The sequence below is a fragment of the Cuculus canorus genome, chromosome 2 (genome assembly GCF_017976375.1).
Source record: "Cuculus canorus isolate bCucCan1 chromosome 2, bCucCan1.pri, whole genome shotgun sequence".
In the NCBI taxonomy this organism is placed as follows: domain Eukaryota; kingdom Metazoa; phylum Chordata; class Aves; order Cuculiformes; family Cuculidae; genus Cuculus; species Cuculus canorus.
In genome coordinates, this window is record NC_071402.1 from 70,382,607 (window position 1) to 70,407,596 (window position 24,990).

Below are 24,990 nucleotides of genomic sequence, written 5' to 3' on the forward strand. Positions count from 1 at the left end.
ATGGAGGCAAAGATGTGGTAGGACAAATTTGTTTCCTTTGGCAGAAAAGATTAACCATTTCAGTTGCATTTACAGTGTTAAATGTTGCCCTCCACTTGGTATCTTGGTATCGGCATTTTGTGCTTATTTTTTGCCTTCCTGCAAACCTATTAGCACCATTCTTAAGGTTAGTTTTCACAGACAGTTCTGAGAACTCATTGGGTCAACTTTGAAGTTCAGGTTCAGTGGCATAAAAAGAGAAAAGCCTGTTTCAGATTTAAGTGGACACTTTTCCAGATAGCTTTAAAAGATTTTTATTTATCTGGCATGTACTTTTACATTCAGTGCTTAAAAAGTATAGCTTGAACAAGCATCAGTTTAGGAAAGAGGGGAAAAATATATCCAAAATTACTCTTTAATACTGTTTAATAGTAGAAAAGGCTACTCAGAATAACAAAAAAATAACATAGAGTCTCAAAAAACCAGCAGAGCAAATTCTTGTATTTCTGAGTTTACTGCTTATGGCCTCTCAAGCTGTAGATCCACTAATGTTTCTTTCACTGTAACCCAGCCACCTCTTCTGTGGTTGTTTACTCTGATGATGAGTGTAAAGAGGCAAGAGATGTGAGTGGAAATAATCACTGTTAGGCGGGATGCTTGATTGGTCTTCATTCTTTGGTCTGGGTCTGCACTGGGAGACTAGTGTGGCTGAAAAGCCACAATTTTCATGTTTATTTTTCAGCTGAATCTGTTCCCTGATTGAGTTTCTTCATTACTGTTTATATTTTTGCTGGCGAAGCACAAGGCTGGCATGTTAGAATGAGAGAGAAGGTGGAGTAGCAACTACTTATACAGTAGTGTATTGGTAAATTGTTAACCATGGTCCAACTGTGTGGTGTGGCTTTGCAGGCATGTCTAGTCCCCATTGTTGTCAGGATTCTAGCATCTTCCAAGAAGTTGGAAATGTTTCAGAAAAATTACTGAAAGTAATTTTATATGAATTGAAGAACATAATTTTAAAAGAGTCTTTAAAAGTATCAGATTGTATTTAAATTTAAAAAGTGATTGTATTACTCAAATACCGTGGTCTCCAACTAACCTACAGCTGAATTTGCCAAACAGTTCCATCATATTGCCTCTTTAAATGTTGTCTCACGTTAATCTTTTTTTATGGTGACCTGTTTCTCTCTTTTCTTCTAGTAAGGTATGAATTTTGAATTGTAAAATAGCTTAAGTTGCTACTTTCAACTTTATACCTTCAGAAATGTTGTGTCAAATACATTAGCTGTTTTTTACAGAGTGCCTGACAGCTTGTGAAAAAAATTGGCAAAGTAATAAACACCTGAGTATTTGAAGAAACTTAAGTAATTTAGTGAAGTTTAATACATATCTGCCATACCTAATGTTATACTGATTTTCCCTGGGCAACTATGCGGAAAATTGTTAGCATCAATCTTGCAGTTAACTGAAAGAATAAGTGAACTATTTCAAGAAATAATCTTTCTGCCTTAAATTACGTATCATGCTTCAGATTTCTCTGGTCTGCTGCACAGTTCAACAAATAACAGATTCTAAATTTTACCTACTGTTTTTTTTTTTTTTTTAAGTTACTGATGCAAGCCTATATCTTGATATGGGTATTTTATTTAGTTTTGTCAACCCTTTTTCATATTAGGGTGAAAACATACAAATTAAACCAGATGGAGAACCTTTTTTGGAATCACTAGCTGTAAGAGTATAGTCATGAAATTTAACATGTGAGTGGATCTGCTGTTTTTCTTCCAGAGACTTAAGAAATAAAATCCATCAACATTGAAGAACATTTGTTACAGAATGCTGAAAATGTAGCATTTTCGGCTGAAAATGACTGCTTAAATAGGAAGCTAATTTTTTTGCAGTTTTATTAATTTTTTGGTTTTCTAGCACTTTCTCCCACAAAGGAGATCAAAACATGATAGATTGGTTCTTATTTTTAAAAAGTACAGTTTTTTGAAGCCATTGGAAGAACAGGATTGCTGTTTTCTATAGAGCTCAATTTATTGTTTCTGTATTACTAATTTTGATCCAATAGGAGCTTGAGTGTCTTTTTTATTATTATTTTTCCATGAAGTTGAAAGTTCAGAAGAGTGCTCAGTGTTTCTGTTTAACCTTTGGAAATCCAAACTGGAATTTGTTGCACAAATGTTGTGTTTACAGTGACTTGATAGGGCTACCCAAGAGCTTCTTTAAATTTATATCCCCCTGTTTGACGTAGGCCTTTTTCTTCCTGGTTACATTTTCTATCAGCAATAATAGTGCTTTTTATAATGGTCTGTCCAGAGTGCAGAAGTTTTATTCTGAAAAACTATAAAACCAAGACTTTCTTTGTCACACTTGGCTGAACTTAAATGCAACGTGCTCTCGGTCTCAATATCTTTACTCAGTATTTTTAAATTTCAATGGATTAATTTTTCTTTTCTTAATTGTTTGGGAGTACTACTCTAGTGAATACAAGGAGGTTTTAAATATTTTCTGTAGTATTGCTGATGAGTCTGAGAAGTCCTCAATGTAATCAGCATTTAGTTTGTATTTGGAAATACTGGCAAATAAAATCTTGTTTTCTAAGTATTATTTATAAAGCTATCTAATATGTCTGGTTTGGGGCGTGGAGAGAGAACATTGCTTTTCACAATGAAATTAGTAGACTGGATTTCTTGTCCTTTTTAGTGTTTGTTTTTTTTCTTTTTTTCCTTCTTGTATGGTCTCAGTATTCTGCAATTAAAAGTGGTTTTATTCTGCTGGCCATGTATTGTCCTTTTTTGTTTGCCATCAAATTTCTGCCAGTTTTTCATGTCTATTCAGTTGGGCTTTTTGTTTGTCTACTAGTCTAGCTTTTTCATGTATTCATATTTCTAGGAACTGCTAATGTAAAACTAGTTTCATTTATTTACATTAGGGCATTTACAATTTACATTTACGTTGATGGATGTCAATATGACGTGAGTGGGACAAACTGGGTTCTTTCTCTTCCACTTAATGGAAATAGGGAAACTTTCTGCAAACTTAGAACAAACACTTGGTTACTGGGTGTGTAACCATGGTTGATTACAATTTCTGTGCTTAGGTCCATCATTTTTAATTGACTGCTTACAGAAAGGCATATTTTGTGGGTAGGTGAGCACTATGTGCTTCAGTTTTTATGAATCATTTGCATGATATGAATATCCTATGAATCACCTGTGTATTTTAGACAGGTGAGGTCTTAACTTCTCCATCTGCTCCTTCCTTCTCCTTTTGTTAAACAGTCCTGATTCCAGCAGCAACAGAAGATCATTTTTTGTTTGTGTTGTAACTGCCTAGGAGATGTAGATGTAAGAACAGTGGGAGGAGGAGAGTGCATCTCCTTGTGTGGAGCAGAATTTGTCAGAGCTGCTCGCTGCCTAAAAGTTAAGGATAGTTTGTGTGCTTGAATATCAAAGGAGAAAATACAGTGAAAAGGAAAAGGAGAGTGAACTTTTGTTGTGAGAATGTCCCTAATGTGAAACTAGCCTTTGCAACTGTTTGAAATAGACAGTAATGATGTTTCTATAAATTCCCTTGTACAGTCAATCATCACAGATGCTTCAGCATATAAACCTCAAGCTCAGCTGAAGTCTGAATTCTAGAGTTTAAGCTCTAGTCCTGTGGAAGTATCAGTATTGGTGCTGAAGAGCAAGATGCCAAGGGGACAAAGAAAGTATCCAGGACTGTAGTCCTCAAGAGGAGCCATTGCTCTATTGGACTGTTTGCAAACTATAATAGCAACTTTTTCCTTTCAGTTTATTCTTTACTTGTCCAGTCTTGCAAATGATCCCAAGTTCGAAAGTATTTCCAGTACTTTGCTTTATTAGTCTGCCTATTCAGCATTTTATCTGAAAGTTCTTTTCTTCCTGTTGGCCTATCCAAAGTAAAACCCAAAATGCAAACATTGCTTGTGTTAGAAATAGACTTTCCGTGGACAAATGTATGGACCTTTGAAGAAAATCTCATGGTTATTCTTTTTATACTATGGTTTACCAATGGAAATAAAGAACTTAAAGCACAGTTATCCTCAAGCTTGTGTTGTCAGAGATCTCTGGGAAGAAAAACTGTAACAACCCTAAAGCAAAGGAGCGTAAGATGGAAAGTGAAGGATGAATGTGAAGATTCTTATCCTTACTGCAATGCTGTGCGTGTTAATTAAGTAGAAAACAGTTGTTAACAGCAGAAGCTACCTGCTGAGCAGCCAACTTGTGAAAACAGATTTTGTGTGAATGTATGCTTAAAAGCTATATGGCCTGTCTGTATAAATATAGTTGTTTGGTTTCTATGTAGAATTTGTATTTTTGAATGGATATAGCAAAGGGGCACAGGTTTTTGTGAAACATTGCAATAACTTCGTTAATTTGTCATGAGATTGGACTGTGCCAGCTTTTCTTTTTCTCCATTTCTGATCAGGCTGTTTTCTAGAGAAAGAAACAAATGTTCTGGGTTTTGGGGGGATGTGGGAGGAAAGCTAGGTTTTCTTTGTTGTTTTCTTTTCATGGAGATCTGCTGTGTTCTCTGTATTTCAAAAACTGTTTATCCCTGCAAACTGGTGAGCTACTTTTGGTTAGACTTTTTGTTTCTCCCTAGGTGTGGTAGGGTGTGTGTAGTATTTTATTCATTTTTTTTTTTTAAACTGTGACATCACTGTTTGAAGGGATGAGAAGTGAAACTTGTTAACAAAAACCTTTTAAATTCTTTACCATTCTTAATTTTACTTGAGATAATATAACCTACCATGTATTAAATAACTGTCATCCTTATTTTGTCTAATTATAATTCCTAATTCTTTAAGTCTTCACGTGTAGTCACGTGTATTATCCTACTCAGTGATTCTTAACTTAGTATCTGCCTTTATTTGATATATCGGCAAGTTCTAGACAGAGTTCAATTGCTTTCTGTGGAATAAACATCCTGTGGCCCTAGTATGTATTGTCAGTTTTCCTTTTAGATTTTTTAGTGTTTTCCACAAATACTGAGGGCAGAAAAAAATATTTCTTCAAGGTCTCCTTCTGGATTTTTAATCTGCAATAGAAAGTTTTCCAGATTGGAGGTTTCTGCAGTTGTTCATGTAAGGATGATTAACTCTGTTCACTGCAGAACAGTTTCCAGAAGTCTCCTTTAAAATCTTTTTTGCTAATTAGCTGACTCTGCTTTTCTTTAATTCAAATTCTTGCCCATTAGTGATTCATGCTTAATGATGACTATTTGCCTATGTAATTTTCTGCTGTCTTTAAAAGTGTTTGAAGAATTAATGAACAATTTATTCCACTTCAGCTTTTGGCTTTGATACATATCTAAAGAATAATCAGTAGCTTTATTGAGGTTATATATTTTAGAACATTTGAGACTCAGCTTGCAAGATTCAACAATTTCTTCTAATGTAGGACCAAGATTTCAAGATTGTCTTGTAAAAGATTTATTCACTTGATTGTTCATAGCTTAGGTATTTGTCTGTGAAAAATTTGTAGCTAGCTTGCTGACAGTGATGTATTCTGACCTTCAAGTAGTCAAAGATTTCTCCTTGAAATCAGCTTCTTTAATACTGATACTCGAGTTATTAGGTTTCTTCTCTTCTAACTTACATCTTAATAGCAGAGTAAAGAGTAAATTCCAAGCCCCTCTGTCTGTGTCCGTCAGTGTTTTCAAGAAGAATCTATTTATTTCCTCAAAACCAAGTGCAACCTGATGTTTGTAACTTTTGACATGTGCAGACTGAAGAAAGTATGATCTGCAGAAAAGTCTGAGAATTTGACACATCTGAATGTAGACTGATCTGTTGATAAGGATAGTGTTCATTTTAGTTCAATCTCGGCTGGTAGGACTTCAAAAAAATTTGGGAGTAAATTTGGTTTTTCAGACTATGCAGAAACATGAAGGAGGATGGAAAATGAGCATTGAAAATATGGAACAGTTTACTGTGTTTTTACTTCCACATAATCTAGTGCATATCATTTCTTAAAGAAGATTGCTCACGATAGTAAATCTGATTTTTTTTCAGCAGGAATTTTAACTTAAAAAGTAGCACTGTTGGCAAGCGTGTTCTACTTACAGCTCATCTTACCCCTGCCAGATGATTGAAAATAGTCTTTGGAATGTGGGAGTTCTTCGTTATTAGAAATTCTTGACTGCTTGCATTGTATTTGGTCTTAGTGAATATATGCCTTGTAAGGCCAAGTGGTGCTAGTTTTGGCTAAAAGCCTTCATGCTGTATTACTTCATGTCACAAGCCTGGGTATCTAAACTACATGGAGGCGTTTACAGTTTTTTGTTGCTGACAGCAGGTAGTATACTAATAGCCTAATCTCTACTACGGTGGTGCTATCCCATTGTAATATAAATTTGGGGTAGTTCAGCTTTTTATTTAAGAGCATTGGAACTGGCTTTTAGCTCTGATGGGGAAGCTACAATTACTAGCTTTTAAAAAAATGTTTCTTCTCAGTAATGGTAAACTTGCACAGTCTGTAGCTCACATGATAAAATTGTTTGTCTTGAGGAATTTGTTTGTTTAGGAGGTCCTCACCTAGAGCATCTTTGCTGATGTGACCTGGATTTTCCTCTTCCGGTCCTGCAGTGTTGGGATTGGAAGACCAGCTAGCACAGTTCTCCAGGGGTTTAAGAAAGGTTGGAGTCAGTTTATAGCTCTGGAATGCTGATTGGCAGGAGTGTTACTGTACTGAAAGAGCTAAGTGCTGTCTCCCCAGCTGTGAATCTTCCAAAAAGAAAAGCCAAACAAAATCCCACTTTAGGTTTCTGTGAAGAGTAGTGGAAGGCTCAAATAGATCTTACTGATGCATTTTCAGGCATTAATTATTGTATGTTGGGGATTTATGAGCTTGGTGCATTGCTAGCACTGACATTATGGTCCTCTCTTGTTGCTGTTAATAACAAAAGCTTTTCAGTCTTGAATTGTTCATTGTCTTCCTGGGGCCTGTGGTACTCACTGATGAAAATACTGTGTTCTTCAGCTAGGTGTTACTCTAAGTCAAGCACACTCAGTAGCCCTCCCAGAGACTGTATGTGAAATAGCTATGGCTTTGAAGAGGAATATTTGCACTCCGTCAACATCTGAGGTATCAATAGCTCAATTTAAGACTGCAGTTGTTTCAGGAAAAGAAATAACTATCTGTCGGCTTATAAATCTCCTTTCCTAAGAGGATTGCCTATTTTGTAGATGTCAGGAGAGGGAATAACTGCTATTCAATATAAGAAGGAAAAGATCCGAATAGCAGTGGTTTGAACTTACACGCCAGTACTGCAGTGCCCGGTAACTGAATGCCTATGCAAAAAATTAGAGCTGTTACCTTCAAGGTACTCCTTATCTGTGTATTCATTTTGGTATGTATTGTAATTAAATTTAATAATGATATATTCCTAATATTTGAAGCAGTACTATAAGATCGGGTATAGTGGGTTTTGTATTGAATTGGGAGTATTAAGTATACTTATGTGTGCTTATTGCTTACTGGGCATAACAGAAATATGTTTTAATTCTCAAAGCGCTTAAGAGAATGGAAATATTTGAAGGATCCCTGAATAAATCTGTCTATTTTTAGATAATTTTAATTCAACCTGGAGAGCTGACAGAGAAATGAAATTGTTGCCACAGTCATTTGAAAGCTACTTCAAAATCGTGGAACAGGAATCTAGTGAATCTTAGCTGTCTATATGACAGCAGTAGTATTTGTACTTTCATTGTATTCTTGGTTCTCATATTCTAGCTATGCTTTTGAGCTCTTGTAATATTTACAGTGGTATTCTGCTCTCCCTCCTCGTTCGATTTATTCTTTCTTGTACATCAAAAATTGTAAAAAAGAATGTAAAAATCTGGATTAATTGGGTTTGAACTTTTAGTATCTGATTAAAATATTGTTCATCTGGTCCTTTGAAACTTTGCCTGTTGCAGTTTCTTCCTGCAAGCGAGATAGTGTTTTCTTAAACTCAGTCTTAAAAGTATTGTCTATGGCTGAGGAAAAGTAGTAACTTATGGAAGCCATTCAAATACTTTCATTTGAGGAGTTGTGTAAATGATCTTTTATTTTATTCTCAAAACCGATCTGTTGGGAGAATTTGGCACAAGGGGGATCTATGAGTGTGAAGATTTGGTTTTTTTTTTTCTTAAAAAAAAAAAAAAAACAACTTGAAGCCAATATCCCCTCCCACCTTCAGCAAGCACTGAGCTGGTATGGAGGAATTTTATGACAAAGGTCCAACATTTTCATTTGTTTCTGGAAGAAATTAATTTAGGCCTTTCAGTTTATGTTCAATACAGTTCCGTGAATTCCAGGCTGGAAGAGTGGGAATAAAAAGGACTGCTTGGATCACTGCATCAGTGGTCTTTCATAAATCCACAGATCCACAGGGCTTTGCTTTGAAACATTGTCTTTACCTAATGTGTAGCTCTCCTTCTGCCCTTCCCTTGTGAAACAGTGGCACATCATGCAATGCTTCCTGGCTTTATATCTAAGGAAAGTTGCATTCAAAAATCTCATTGGCCTTTTATTCATGACTGGATGACAGTGGCACCTCACAGTGTCACTTTTATGAGCCTTTTCTTTGTTGAAACTCTTTAGCTGTTGGCAAAGTTACACACTCCAACACACAATACTGAACATACTTCATTAAATGTCACCATGATTCTGTTATTCCAGTTGACAAACCCTACCTTATCATTTGTTCCTTTTTACAGGAACAGGTCTCAAGATGACCTATCCAGATCTAGCACCAAAAATAATAAGGAAAATAGTTGCCGGATTATCAAAGGTGTATTCTTGCCAGCTGAAAGGTTTTTTTTTTTGTCTTTACAGTCTTTCTTGTAACCATCTTGTTTAGCCATATTAATTTTTGGATTAATTCTGATCTTCCTCACCTTAAACAACAATTGTATTTTGCACTAGCTGGCAGCAGTAACTGTGAAGTCAGTTATAGATTGAATTAAATTTACACTGTTCTAATTTATCAAAATTATATTGCTTTTTATTCTGCTTCTGATCTACTTATATCCCTGATCACTCTATTCTACAAACATTTGCAATACTTACATACTATAAACTGCATTAATTATTACATTAATGTAAACTAATATTGCAGTATTATTACATGAAATTAAACATAAATGTCTGGACAACTTGCTGTCCTTCCAAATATTTTTCTATTTATACCCTTTTCGAGGTAGTATATGTAGTAAATTACTAGACTTTTCTGTTGTTGTACTTTGAAATTTCCCATGGCAGTTCTTAATCACAGTTGGTTTTATTTCATCTTCAGTTTTATCATTTCCATTTCCTTGTCCCTGTTGCAATTAAGTTTCACATATCTTGTCTTTTATTAAATGGAGGTAAATGCTGTTTCTAGTATAATTAACATTTGGGTTATACTACATGGTTGTTAATCTGCAGATGATAGTTTTTGTTTGAATAGCACTGATTAGGAAGAGAACCAGGAAGGACTGTGTAGTAGTGGAAACTGCTTGGGAGTGTTGACCAAATGATTGCTTGATTTCAAAATTTTTATGAAAATTAATTAAGATACTACATGCTGCTTACAAACTCATTCGAGAAGCTGCTAAGCGCTCTAATTTGCAAAATGATAAACTGTTTTCAGAAGTTAAATGATCATAGTTAAGATGTTTCTGAAAAGTATAGGTGTCAAAATAGCAATGTGTTTAATTAGTTTTTTTGCAGTATACGAGCAAGCTTGTTTTTGAAAGTGTTTCTACTCCGTTCAGAAATGCTATTTCTTCACTATGTATCTGGAGAAGTAATTAGAATTAAACATAGAAGTTTAGAGGTTAAGACTACTTGGATAAGTAAATCACTGGAGTTAAGGTTCAAGTGTACACTGAGTTAGTTCCGTACAGTTATACAGTTTGACAGAATTGTGGATAGATGACATGCCTGTTGTTCCATTTTTGCACTGCATTTCTGTGTGATGAGACAGACTTTCAACTCATAAGAACTACTATTTTTATAAATAGTGTGTTCTAATTTATCTGTAGGAAAACCTTCATGAACTCATAACTTTTGCCTTTGTGCCTTTGAGTTAATCCTTGTTTTCTCAAGTGCAGTGAACTAGCCTTATGTTTGTTTTATTCTTCCTTCATTCCAAGGCCTACCAGTTTTTAGAATCATGATAGTTTTTTTTCAAAGAGTCATTTTAAAAAAAAAGCTATGAAATGAAAAAAATTAGTTATGAATTGAAAATTCACTTTTGTTTAATTAAGTGTAGTATTCTTGCATATAACAAGAACAGAAATTTATTTTACTGGCCTACATTTCCTAGATTTGTCTGAAGAGTAGTTTTACTTCTAATGACTTGTTCTCATGCTGCTCAGACCAGTGTGATCTGTTTTCTCCTCACTTCTTCAGAACTTACTGTTGCTGAATTGTACTAAACAGATGACTTTTGAATACCAAAACCTTTCAAAATCCATAAAATAAGTATAGCTCAATGAAGAGTGCTTCTCTTTGTGTTAGCTGTTGAGATGAAGAGAGTTCTGGCATTCTTTTTGAGCTCATGACTGTTTTTTTTTTCACCTGGTGAAATTTGACAGTTGTATTTGTTTCTGTGAAGAAGATACACCATATACCTGTTTTCCACAAGTGATGGGTTGACCCTGTGATTTGAATATTTTTTTACATTTGCTTTTAACATTGAAACTAGGTAATACTTCGCTTATCCTCAAACTGACCTGTTTACGGATAAGAGGGTGGTAATGAGCTTTTTACTAACAAGCACTAAAAACTGACATGGGCCAGTAAAGAAAAAAAAATGCATCATCACAGTAGCAAAAATAGTTCTGAAACATGAGGCTACTGTTAGCATCACTTCTGTTTTTGAATATAGATACATTCAACTAGATAGGCCACATGAATAGTTCAGATATGGAGTTTTAGATGATGCTCAAACTGACAGTTTGCGTTTGGTTCATTTTTCAGAAGTTTGCTCAAAAATCCATACATGTGCCTAAAAAGTTACCTAAAGTATGCCTGTCTTTTCTCCCTCATTACTAAATAGACCGAGAAGCTAAAAACTCGATTTTGTATTGGCCATCAATCTTTCCTTAGATGCTGTTCAGTTAATCATTCTCCATTTGTTTTAAATTGATATTAAAAGCTTAGAAATAACAAAGGTTGTGTCAGGATTTTGATGAGCCCTTACTTTATGCCGGCTTCTGTTTATTCATATCTGAAAGTCTGGAGAACTACATCAGCTTCATCTGTTTAGGAGCCACGACTAGCGCAGAATCTTCATGACTTTAGTAGTGGCAATGAAGCCCTTTGTCTGCTCTCTTACAAAGTTGTTTTGAAGACTCATCAGTAGTATAAACAAAGATGAAGTTGGTCCAAAGATAAGTGACTGAGTGTGTCATACTGAAAAGAGTAAGCACTCTTTCTAATGTCAACTGTGTTGGTAAAAGAGATGGTAAACTGAAATACGCTCTATATGAGCAGTAATTTTATAGATGACCTTTTTCTATATTGTCAAGTGTATCATGGATTTAAGGGGGAGGAATCACTTGACCTTCAACTGTAACAACACTTGAATGTACCTGTTTTTCATCCTTTCACTCCATCCTTGGTAAGTTACAGCCTCTGTTTATACTCTTATATTCTATGGTGTTTTAGTACTCCTTTTACATCAATGATGTAAAGGTTTAGTTACCTATTTCCCAATATTTTGAAGGGAAGAAAAATACCTGTTTTTGCAATAATCTTCGGTTTTATGACATTACTCAGTAGCAAAGGCAGTTATTAAATCTATGCATTTTCATATTCTTGCTGCAGTTACTGAACTTGTTTATAGGCGCAGTTGGCTCTCTTTGCTGTGAGAACACAAAGATAATTCATTTTAAATTTGCTATCAGACTCCAAAGTTTCTCTGCAAAGCAGCTTCCTATCCTGTTGACACCCAGCCTGTATGGATAATGAGATTATTCTATGCTGGGTACAGTACTTGGTACTTGTATTTATTGAACCTCTTGAGGTTTTCAACCTAGCCCTTGGACATCCCTTGGGTTGACTACCCAGGGCCATTCCAGGGTACTGTTTCCTCTGCATGCTCCACCCCCAGTTTGGTGTCACCAGCAGCCTTGCTGAGTGTGCATTCAGTCCGATCCTTCAGGTTTGCTGTGAGAACACTAACCAGTATCCACTCCAACTCTGACCCTCTGAAGGACACCACTGGTGAATGTCCATCAGCTGGACTTTGTTCTGCTGATCAAAACCCATAGAGTCTGGTTGTCCAGGCAGCAGTCTGCTCACTTGGTACCCCCCTTTTTCGGTTCTGACAAAATACTCCAGGAAAACTTTCACAGTCCTTGTTAAAATCACGATAAACAGTATTCGCTGTTGTTGCTCACTGAACTAATCTTCTTCTTAAAGAAAGTTGCTGGGTTAGTCAAATGTGATGTCCTCTTGGTTAATCTGTACTGTCCGTTTTCAGTTAATAATTTGCTTGTATGTGTGGGGTTTTTTGTTTGTGTGTGAGGACGTAGGTTCCATAATCTTTGCGGGTTCTGAAGTGAGACTGATTATCATACGGTTCTGCAGATCCTCCTTTTCCTTCTTGATGACATTTTTTTTTCCTAGTCCTTTCAGAGACGATAGAGAATGACCCTGCAATGAGATCAGTCTGCTCTTTCAGCACCCTCAGATGCCTCCATCTGGTGCCATGGAGTTGCACGTGTGCAGGTGGCTTAAGAGATCCCTGACTCAGTCTGTCTCTACTGCATTTGAAGTTTCACTCTCACAGACACTGCCACTAGACTCTGATCTAGGGCACTCTATAACAAAGGAAGCAAAAAAAAAAAAAAAGCACCAAGTATCTTAGACTTTTTCCATGCTGTTTTTCACCCAAGTCTGCTGTTCCATTTTTTTTTGGGTAGTGGGTCTGAGTTATTCTCTGCCTTTCTTTTGCCGTTATCCTTACAAGTGTCTTTCTTGTTGCTGCTCTTATTTCTTTGGAACTTGAACTCCGGGGTTCCCTGAGTACCTTCCCCCATGCTCAGGAGATGTTTCTATATTCCTCCAAACTGCCTCTGCTTCCACCTTCTGTGTATTTCACAGAGTTCTAAGAGCCTCTTCATGATTCTGCTTGCCTCACTTAGTCACACAGGTGCTGTGCCAGCAGCCCTCATTCTTCAAAGAGGGTCCTGTTGTCTCAGAAGCCTGCCTTTGACACCAGCTGTGCAGCCTGATGTTGATAGACTGTGTACACTTCTGCCTGAATCTTGCCCTTCCACTGGAGCAATTGCAAACAGTACCTGGGACACATGCCTGCTACACTCTTTCGCTGACGAGCTCTGTAGTAACTGCTCATGTGCTCGAGTCCACAATTAGTAGCATTATTGATTCATAGATGGATGAATAGGCAAGGGGTAGTTATCTAAGAGCTGGACTTGGGCATACTCATCAGTCTTTCAGTATCATTCCAGCAGTATAATGTTCTGGAAATACATGTCTGCAGGTTTTCCTTCCATTCCCATAAGTCACTGATTTCCTGGATTTGTCCCTCACCCAGCTCCTACGTTGGTAATCCCCTCATTCTTTGAGTACAATGCCTAGCTGTCTCTTCTTCCTTGCATCATGGGGCTCACACTTGTGGCACTGCAAGGTCTCAGTGAAGACCCCTCTTCCTACTGTTCGTGCTTGCTCACCGTATACCAGTCTGCCTGATTTATCCTGTAGTTCCCTCCGCTGAAGAACAGCCCATCAGGCAGAGCACCCCTCCCATGGCTGAGGCCAGCACCACCACTCCAGTAACAGAGAGAGGTACCTAGCATTTTTACAGCCCAAACCATGAATGGCAGAATCCTCTTACAGAGCTCTATCTGGTGTGCTAAAGGTAGTTGCTTCAGCATTTTCTGGGCCCTTTAGCTTTGCTGCTGTGCTGCCTGAATTCTGCTGGTAAGCAGACAATGGAAGTGCTGTCATAAAATCAGTGATAAAAAGAGTGTGGTTCATGAGAGGGTAAGCTGCCCAGGGGAGTGAGAGCCTTTGTGTAAAAGTACAGGGAAGAGCCTTATCGATGATAACCAGTGTGTGTTGAACTTTTGCATTGCTGTCTCATAGCCACTTCTCTGAGCTCTCAACGGTTTCAAAGCATTCACAAAGTGTCTCTTTGACATTTCATTGGACTCTCAAAGGAATTTTCTTGCATTAGAGGCAAGTGCCAGTCTATGCATTTAAAAACACTTGATATAGTTGGCATTTTTATGGATGGAAACTCTAGTTTACTGTTCGTCTCCTAGTGTCTTGATAATTTGAGGACCCCCTAAGGACTGTGCTCCCCTGTGTTTTACACTTTTCTTTTATAGCCTAATACCTCATGAGCCTGAACTTCAAGAAGTCTGATATTGTAAGAGTTTATTTTGTGGGTTTTTTTTTAAAAAAAAAATGCGATTTTTAATTAGCATTTGTTTTCTTTAAGTACACTCAGGGTCATGTTATGACTTGATTCTTTGCCAGATTATTTCTATTGTGTCCTGAATTAGAACAAAAGAAGAAACAATTAGAGCAAAAGAAGAAAAGTTGTTTGAAGAGTTTAAGTACAGTTGCACCATCTCAGATAGACTTTTTTGTGTGTCTGTAGTATTTGTTTCTGTCAGTGTTTGATAGTGTGTATCTAGGGAAGAAAACAGAGGAAATGGTAATGACACTTTCACTGTATTCTCTGAGCATTTAGTGACTTGAAAGTCACCGTCATGGAGTCCCTGATGCAGGGGTGAGGACGTGGTATTTAATAGCTAATGAATAGGCTTGCAGTACTGACAGTGAGTAGAAAGTTCCCCTGCATAACTACTTATAGCGGGAAACATCTTCCTTTTTTTTTTTTTAACTCCCTGCTGCTAAATTCACTTGATTTCTCTCAATACAAGAACTGAGAGTAACAGGCAACAGTTGTTCTTTCTTTACCATCTACGTGCAGCTTTTGATTTTATAGACCTGCCACTTGATTTAGGTTACATTTTTTCCAGCCGTGAAGGATGCTACTCTCTTCCCTTAACTTGTCATCAAGCTATTCCTTGTCTTCATCTTTTTGCCCTTCTTACTTGTCCTTCCTAATCATTCTGTTTCCTGTTTGAAATGAAAAGACTGGATGTTCATTCAGCGCTCAAGGTGAGAAAGCAGATACAGTGCAGTGGTACAGTGATTGCTTGTTTTCTGTTTTTCTCTTAGTAGTCTGTAACAAATTATTTTTCTTTCACTGCTGCTGCTTACCAAGCTGATGGTTTTATAAAGCTTTGTAACGCAACCTCAAGATCTAAAGTTCAGAACCATGCTTGTGTGTGTTCAAGAAGAAAAGAAAAACAAGCAACAAGAACCCTAAAACAAAACAAAATAACTGAAAAACCCAAACAACCTCTGATTTTTTTTTCTCATCACAATGTTAATTAAAGATACGTCTGCTGTTCTTCATTTTATATAGTCGTCCCTGTATACCAAAACTATATACATGCAAACTGACATTATCCCAAATCAAACTCTTTCTTGGCATTTGATTCATGTCTGTGCAGGAAGCAGAAGGATATGCACAATTCTGGCCTTGTACATTGCTGTGCCACCCAAATCTATTTTGCTTATGTGTATAGGGATGCATGGAGACATTAATATCTCTGCTGCAAATAAGAAATAAGCTGTATTTAGAACACGGATGTAATAATACTCTCAAGAAGAGGGAGAAGGAGAAGGGCAGGAATCAAATTATGACAATGAAATACTAAAGGAAGGGTAATCCTAATGACACAAGGGGTTTTATGTGGTTTTTGCATAATCATGGATTACTATTAAAGTTCTCTTTTGCAATACGCTCTTCACTTTAGGCTGAAAGCATGTAAGAGAAACTGTGTATATGTCAATTTTAAAATTCTACTCTGATTTGAAGAATCGTATTTTCCATTCATTTTATAAGTTATATAGGAATAGATATAAGTTATATAGGAATAGATGCAGTTCTGTTTTTTAACTAGTAAGCTACTTCCACTAGGAAATACTTCGGGAGTAGTTTATGTTGAAGTACCTCAGCACTAGTGGGGAACCTGTCAGTAAAAAAAAAAAAATTTAAAAAATCATGTTTTAGTGTAAGTGAGCAAACACAAAGCTGTTCTTGATTTTTGTCCTACCCAATTGTCAGCCATGGAAATAAGCAGTCTACAGAGCACTCTCTTTTGGTCATTCATTTTAATGTTTCGGGTGATAAATGATAACAGCATACGACTGGAGTAATGTCGCTTTCATTGACTGTGTTCCCCTAACCTCATTGAAGTGCAGAGAGCATTAATTCTGATACAGCATTTGATAATGAAATTGTTACCTTTCAAATGTAGTTAAAATTTCTGATTTTTAGCTGCTGTATTTAGGTAACTTTTCGTGACCTTTTCCTTTTTTTTTTTCTTTCAGGTATAGAACGTGGTGTCTCAAACTGGATTAAAGCAATCTGTTGATACTTTTATTTATACTTTTTTATTTTTGTATTTGACTTAAAGTGCCATGAAAAAATTTGCATATTGCAAGGTGGTCCTTGCCACCTCTTTGGTTTGGGTCCTTCTGGATATGTTTCTATTGCTGTACTTCAGTGAATGCAACAGATGCGATGAGAAAAAAGAACGAGGCCTGCCTGCTGGAGATGGTAAGTTTTCTGCCGGAGTAATCTTTAAATTATGCTCATTTTAAATTGCTCATTTTAAATTGCATAGCTCTTAATTTTTTATTTTTTTATTTTTTTTCCTTTAGCGATATAGGATTGGATCAGCATTTAGGTGTTGCAGAATAGTCAGTGTGGCTGTCATGGTTTAGCCCCAGCCTGGCCAATTTTGGCAGCTTAAACTGAGCAGCTGGGCTTCCAAATCCCACCCCGCCCCACCGCCAGGGAAAGGAAAATGAGAGGAAAAAGACCTGTGAGTTGGAAACTAAAACTATAGCTTTGATGAAATGAGAATAATAATAATGAAGAGAATAATAGAAAGTAATAAAATATATACAAATATGAGATTGCACACCCCCCACCCCCCCACCTCCCCCCGATGACTATGCATCACCAAAAATACTATAGAGCAGATAGGAGGGGGTGGATCCATGATTAGGAGAGAGCTGAGCTCAGGAGTGGACTCAGGAACGCATGGATCTGGGATCAGGAGCAAACAGACAAGGTCCTTGCTGGATGCCAGCCACCGCATAAGAGAAGAAACCCCTCAGTTTTATACCAAGTATGACGTATATGGGATGGAATACTCTGTTGGTCAGTTTGGGGTCATCTGTCCTGCCTGCCCCTCTCTGCAGGTGCGAGCTTTTTTTGCCAGCTTGAGGATGACCTTGGTTCCTGTAGGAAGAAGTATAAGTTTTGGCCTTTCTGCATACCAATGCCATGTGTTATCACTTCTAGAGAGAACACTATCTGAAAAAAATGCAGTTAACTTTCAGGAAATGAAGCTACTTAGAAGAAACTTAGCTGAGGTCAGGAACTGATTCTGCTTTAACTTAAACATCAGTAGTTGCTAGTAGTAGACTAGGGAATAAGCATGTTGCCCATGATCTGTGCTGCAGCCTTTAATGCTTACTTAAGCTGTAGAATTCTAAAGTACTATTGTAGATGAAAAGTAATAAAACTACACAACAAGCAGTTCAGGAATGTAAACTGTAGTAGTATAGTCTAAAACATGTTCTGAGTTTCCAAAGAAGCAGAGGCATCGGTATTCATTAGTCATTGTGCTAAAACAAACCAAACCAGCAACCAAGTTTATTTATCCCTCTGCCCTCGCAAAAAACACCCAAAACACACACTCCTTCCAAAAAAAAAAAAAAAAATCCACAAGGAAACCAACCCAAACCCCGCCTAGGCAGTGACTGTCATAAGAAGGGACAGTAAGCGTAGTAAGGAAAATAAACTTATGAAAATAACTAGAATAAATCTGCAGTTCTTAAAGATTACTGTAGTGACTTTCCCTATGCAATATTAGTTTTACTTAGTTGAGTACAGTCTTCATTCTGAAGAATCCCTGTATCTTTTTGATATCATATTGGCTTGTAAACAAACCAACCAACCAAAACGTAGTGCATAGGTTTTTTTCTATTTTTCTTGTTTTTTTTTAAACAGCTGACTTGTAGTAAGGTATGTGTACAAGTATGTTTACTAGAAACCATGGTTGTAATTGACACTGTGGTACTTCCTTTTAACCTAGCTGCATGCCTGATCTTAGATATTCTTGTTCCAATAGTTTACTGTTTTGGAGTCTATAGTTGGTTTATTCCCTCTCAGAATGCCTAGAACCTCCTCAGATAACATTGAAGATATTTTTTTTTTCTGTGAAGCCTTTATCAAAATCTCCGGTTTCACTTCACTTTTTCTCCCCCTATTTCATTTCCATAATTGATTTACTTTTCTTGACTCAGCATAAATTATGTAAGTGTTCTGAATTTAATAGTCTCTTTGTCCGTGTCCATATATTGGTATATAGCTTCTCTTTTCAATTCATGGAAGAATTCCATGGCATTAATGAACCTACTCGACATACAAGCAAGGTTTTCTGAAGAGTTTAAGTTTATTTTAGGCTTTGCTTGCCCAGCTGGAAAAATTAGCCTTTAGATATTTCAGCATGATCAAAGGATTTTTGGGATAATTTGGACGGTTCAGATTTTCATTAAGTTAGAAGGATGCTTTCTTTTAGGTTTTTAATACAGGAAATTTGAGAGTTTCTTTTTCAGAATGAGATTTAGAGACATGGTCTAAATTGCCTTTGGGAAAAACCTTTCTTCTTGATATTGATGGCATAAGATACTAGCATCTTAAATCAGGAGCTTCAGCTTATGTGTCTGATATTGAATTCTATATATACTGCTGTTATATTTTACAAATTGCTCAAAATAAGAAATAGTGAAGGAGTGTGACTGTGAATTTGTGGAAAAATCTATGTACATGATTATGGTGAACTGTGAGATGAGTGGGATAAAGGTCTGTCTGCTGTTGTAGAGATTGGGTGTCGCTAGTTGAAATGATGCAAGTGTGGAGACGAGGGGACAAAAGGTGAAGTGGAAAAGGGGTAGACACTTAATAATAGGTTGCAAGAGAGCTGAGGTTGACATGTTTTGGGAAAAGGAACCTGGCATACTGTTTGGCTAGGATGGACCGGGGAACTAAAGTGGTACCAGAGGAAGGATACTTGGAATCTAGTGAGTGTAATTGTGTGTGGTGGTTTGGCCATAGGCTTAAGCCTTTGTCCACCCACTCCATTGCAGAATAAGACAGTAGTGGCTTCAGGAGGTAGCCTGGGGAGGTGTTATCACAGCATGTAGCAGTGTTGATCCCAGCATCCATCTGTGAGAGTCAGAAGGGAGCCTGTGCTTATCTGGTCTGATACTGCTGCTCTTTCTTTTTCCCACCATGACGACTCCAGAGAATTGGTAGTAGGTCTAGGGGAACTCTCCTGTGCTCAGCTCTGAGGTTGTCTCACCTACTCTGAGATACCCAGCTGACTGGAAGGTGTACACCCCTTGCCCAAGCTGTCATAACTGTTCTTTATGTTGACATATCTTCTGGGTGGTGATTCCCTTTTCATGGTTACTGAATGTTCATTCAGTCAAATTCATGAAGAGCAGTTGTTCATGGAAGAGTGTTGCTGTAAGTAAGGCTGCTACAGGTTGGAAAGAAAATCACAAAGCATCATCCATGTTATGAAGTAGCTTTTTTCAAACTTGAAATACATAAGATAGCTACTTGAGCACTGTTTTTTTCCAGATGGGAATTTGACATTACAATTTAGATTTCACAGCCTGAAACTTAATAAGTGTAAACAAGTTCTAGACATAAAGTGTTCAAGCCATTCTCCAACAAAACAAAATACAAAAAGGGACCATATCTGTAAACAAAGAAATCCCAAGTAGTGCTGTGGTTTTATTAGCAAAGATCTCTTTTTATGTAGCTCTGTCTTATTTCTGTATGAATCCTGTATGTCAGCTCTGAGGTCTTGACTTAAATGATGAGCCACTGAGTCCTTCCTTACCCCGAGTTACAGGCTTCTTTAAAGTGTGACTGCAAAGGAACTTCCGGCTTTGGAACTTGATGCAGCTTCTAAATAAACTTCCAAACTCACCCTTTTTCCTCCACCCCCCCCCCCCCCCCCCACTCAAGGGTCATTCCACCTGTGTAATGATTAGGACCCTGCAAAATGGAAAAAAAATACACAACAAAAAAAAAACCCAAAAAATATTTGTTCAGAGCTAGGATTGGTATTGCAAGAGTCTTATGATCTCAGCTACTTATTATTTCTACTCTTTTCTGGGGCCAATAACAAATTTAAAGTAGGACCAGTCATTTTTGTCATGCACCAATCAAGGCCTTGTGTTCTGAATTTTGATCCTTGATAGAAATGGAATCTATAAGTTGTGACCTGGTTCTGAGTATTTTCATCTGCATAAAAATTGTGAAGAAGGAAAGTGAGAAGGTTCAAGATATAAACCACAGATTTTGTTTTTGAAAATAGGAACTGCTTATCGTTAATCAGTCTTGTTCTGTTAAGGCTGAGATATGTGTAAGAGACAAAACTTCTCTGAAATTTTACCTGTTCAAACAGCTTGCTTGTAATTTTGGTGGTTCTTCCAAGACTTGGTGTTTTGGTCAGTTTGCCATTGTTGTGGCCCCTAAACATGTGTCACTGAAGTATCCATTCCTTTTTCTGGCTTTAGATGGTCTTGGATTTTGAAGTATCTTGTTTTCATCAGGCTTTTTGCCTGGTAAAATGGATTTTGTAGTCCATAGATGTAAGGAGTTACTGTTTTTTTTTTTTTTTTTTTTTTAATGAACGTCTGGAAGAGATCAAGCCTGCTTTGAAACTAATGGTTTACTGATACAAGTGAGAAATGCCTGGAAAAACATTACTAGATTTCCCGTTGGATCAGGTGGTGATTAAGTCATTCATTTGCCTCTGAAACTTGTAGTTGTAAATTAAATTTCCGTTTGTTAGTAGTATGTCATCAGTGCACATATACAGTCCTTCAAATGAAATAGTTTTTTAATAGTAAAGTGACGAAAGAACACTGGAATTTTTAACAACATATATTAGTCATTTTGAGAGAATGTTATTGGTTTGTGTTCATGTAAATCTACATGCTTTTGTGGGAAAACAGATTACCATAGGTGCAGAAACCTCAGAGAAGACAGTTAACTTCTTGGAAAGTAATCTCTCTACCTCTGCACCAAGCTTGCCTGTCTTAGCATTTAGTGAGTTCCATAAAATATTTGTGGATCTAATTAGCTGTTGCTGGATTTTTCTGCAGGAGAATAGAGTACTTTATTTAGGTAAAATCTGTAATCAAGTAATACATATTTGCTAATGAAATTTAAAAATTAAACTGATTAATTCCTACACCTCGATCCAACTCAGTGATGTGCTAACTGAGCATTTAACAGCAAGATCTGCAAATGCCAAGCATGAGTTTTTAGTTAATTTAGCTACTCAGTTTAACTGGTTTAGTCAAAGTTAAGAAACAACTGGAAGCGTAAATGAACGAGGAAACTTTTTTTTTTTTCTTCTAAATAGAGTCGTAGAATCACTAGGTTGGAAAGGACCCACTGGGTCACCGAGTCGAACCATTCCTAAAATTCCCTAAACCATGCCCCTCAGCACCTCATCCACCCATCCCTTAAACACCTCCAGGGAAGGTGGTGACTCAACCACCTCCCTGGGCAGCCTCTGCCAGTGCCCAGTGACCCTTTCCGTGAAAATTTTTTCCTCGTGTCCAGCCTGAACCTTCCCTGGCAGAGCTTGAGGCCATTCCCCTTGTCCTGTCCCCTGTCACTTGGGAGAAGAGGCCAGCTCCCTCCTCTCCATAACCTCCTTTCAGGTAGTTGTAGAGAGCAATAATGTCTCCCCTCAGCCTCCTCTTTTCCAGACTAAACAACCCCAGTTCCCTCAGCCGCTCCTCATAAGACTTGTTCCCCAGCCCCCTCACCAGCTTCGTTGCTCTTCTCTGGACACGCTCCTGAGCCTCAACATCCTTCTTGTGGTGAGGGGCCCAGAACTGAACACAGTACTCAAGGTGCGGTCTCACCAGTGCCAAGTACACAGGGAGAATAACCTCCCTGGACCTGCTGGTCACGCCATTTCTAATACAAGGCAAGATGCCATTGGCCTTCTTGGCCACCTGGGCACACTGCTGGCTCACGTTCAGTCGGCTGTCAACCAACACCCCCAGGTCCTTCTCCTCCAGGCAGCTTTCTAGCCAGACTTCTCCTAGTCTGTAGCACTGCATAGGGTTGTTGTGCCCCAAGTGCAGGACCCAACATTTGGCCTTGTTAAACCTCATCCCATTGGTCTCAGCCCAGCAGTCCAGCCTGTTCAGATCCCTTTGCAGAGCCTCCCTACCCTCCAGCAGATCCACACTTCCACCCAGCTTAGTATCATCCACAAACTTGCTGAGGGTGCACTCAATGCCTTCATCCAGGTCATTGATAAAGACATTGAACAGGGCTGGACCCAGTACCGACCCTGAGGAACCCCACTTGTGACTGGCCTCCAGCTGGAGTTAACTCCATTGACCACCACTCTCTGGGCTCGGCCATCCAACCAGTTTTCAACCCAGGAGAGTGTGCACCTGTCCAGGCCAGAGGCTGACAGTTTCTGAAGCAGAATGCTGTGAGAAACTGTGTCAAAGGCTTTACTGAAGTCCAAGAAGACTACAGCCACAGCCTTTCCCCCATCCAGTAGTAGAGTCACTTTGTCATAGAAGGTGATCAGGTTAGTTTGGCAAGACCTGCCTCTTGTGAAGCCATGTTGACTGGGCCTGATCACCCGGTTCTCTTGCATGTTCTTCATGATAGCACTCAAGATCACCTGTTCCATGACTTTCCCCAGCACTGAGGTCAGACTGACAGGCCTGTAGTTCCCTGGATCCTCCCTGAAAATATAGTAGGATAAGACATTCAGTTTTGAGAATGCTGAAGAGCATTGTGAATGCAACTATATTCTGATAGCGTCTGTTTAATGATTTTAGGTATGTCGAACACTCATAGTTTAATCATTTTTTGTCCAAGTGAGCCTATGTACTGTTTGCTACACACAATAAAAATAGTTATGATAGCCCAGGTAATAAAACACAGCTGGATATATAAAATTAAGCCCAAATAATTGCCTTGTGGTATACCATAGTTTTATGTTTACCTCCTCAGAAGGCACAAATTCCAGTTTAAAAGGTTCAATTGCAAATCCACAAGTTTTTGATGTGGATTCAGCTGTAGTTTCTTAGGAGGCAAAGATGCAAAGCAAACTGCTTGCTTATTTTAAGCCATGGTTACAAGAAGCACCTGAGCTGATCTACTTCAGGACATGCTTGGCAATACTTAATTCTATCAGTTTTCAGGGTACGAGTGGCCAGCTGGCAACTTCTTGTATTACATAGCTCAATTTGAAGTCAAGGGAAGTTTGGTAAAAAGAAAACATCTCTGTGCTGAGAGGATTTTCTCTGCTAAGTGTTATTGTGTTAATGCAGCTAGTGCAGTTGGTTCGGGTACTCAAAAATGAAAGTTTCTCAAGGAACACATTGTGCCTATAACAGATTAGTGCTATATGCAAGCTAGTTAAATGCATCATTTATTAGTAACTGTATGTTTTAAGTCTTAGTGTTTCAGCAAGGATAGAAGCTTGGGATTTTTCTTAAATTTTATTTTAGTCTTTACAGGGCTGTTTGCTCTTGGCATAAACTTTAATTACACGGTGCTATCCTAGATGCAAGTTAAAGGTAATTTGAAGCTAGGCTTATTACTGAGAGTTTTGGTGCCTTTTATTTTAAAATGCTTTCTGTTCTTCCCTTTAGATCTTAAATTACTATTTCTTTATGGATTCAGTATAAAGTTTTAATTAAAAGTAGTAATATATTTCAAATTCAGTATTCGAGCATTTAAGGCATTTTGGTTCAGAAGAAAAGTAAATGGGTATTTGTAAAGAAAATGTAACAGTTTTTTTAATATTTTGGATTTTCACTCTTATTTAAAAAAATCCAAATAATTCAAGATTCTGGATTCCTTTTCTCTTAATTCCCTCCCTCATCAGTCTGATCAGATATTTGATGTTTAAGATTTCTTTGGTTTAAATGTGTCAAATGTTGTGTTTCTGTTTTAAGTGATAACATTAAACTAAAAAATGTAATTATATTGACTAAAAATAATATTACTAAGAATAAAATTACTAAAAGAAAAATATTTCTAAACTGTAAATGCCAGTGTTATTCTGTCAAAATAAAAATGTGGAAAAAAATCCGAAATTAAAATTTGACTTTACATTAATCTTTACTAAAATCTGTGTAAAGAAAAAATCAAGTTTTTTTGAAAAGCTTGAGTGTGCAAGAACAGTGTGGGATATAGATGTCTGTTGTTTGAGAACTTGTACCAGTGAAATCGGTTAGGATGTGATGATGGATAGATATAAACCCTTAATGTTTTTTTCAAATGAATTGTGATGTCTAAGAGTAGCACTTGACTACTTATGTTAAACTCCCAAATACAGAGATCTGTTTTCATTTCCAAAGCCCTGGTGGGCTTAGAACTCCGTTTTAAACAGGAACTCTCCCTACAGTGTAAAATAGTGTATAAACAAACACGCATAAAAGTAGTTACCAACATTTTATTTCTTCTTAGTTCCAGAACCCATACAAAAACCACATGAAGGACCTGGAGAGATGGGGAAGCCTGTGGTCATTCCGAAAGAGGAGCAAGAAAAAATGAAAGAAATGTTTAAAATAAATCAATTTAATTTAATGGCAAGTGAAATGATTGCACTCAACAGATCTTTACCTGATGTCAGGTTAGAAGGGTAAGTGCTATATGTTGTATTAAAAATGTGCTCTACTTAACTGAAGATTTTGCAGAGAGTGATCCAAACCAAGAATTGGGTTCTATAAGATATTACTGTTCAAGGGAAGAGTAGGAGGTTTGCTTGTCTATACAGTACTTATTTGTGAAATGAGATTGAACAGCAGAAAC

At 37.4% G+C, this 24,990-nt stretch overlaps 1 protein-coding gene across 2 annotated transcripts in view; it reads left to right on the forward strand.

The window, feature by feature from the left end:
- The window catches only part of GALNT1 (polypeptide N-acetylgalactosaminyltransferase 1), a 90,797-nt gene that overhangs the window by 26,346 nt on the left and 39,461 nt on the right, over nt 1-24,990 (forward strand). For both annotated transcript variants that reach the window (XM_054059351.1, XM_054059350.1), the window contains exons 3-4: nt 16,422-16,650; nt 24,646-24,820. In XM_054059351.1, coding sequence (XP_053915326.1) covers nt 16,512-16,650; nt 24,646-24,820 — 314 coding nt within the window. In that variant the 5' untranslated portion in view covers nt 16,422-16,511. The remainder of the gene's footprint in view (nt 1-16,421; nt 16,651-24,645; nt 24,821-24,990) is intronic.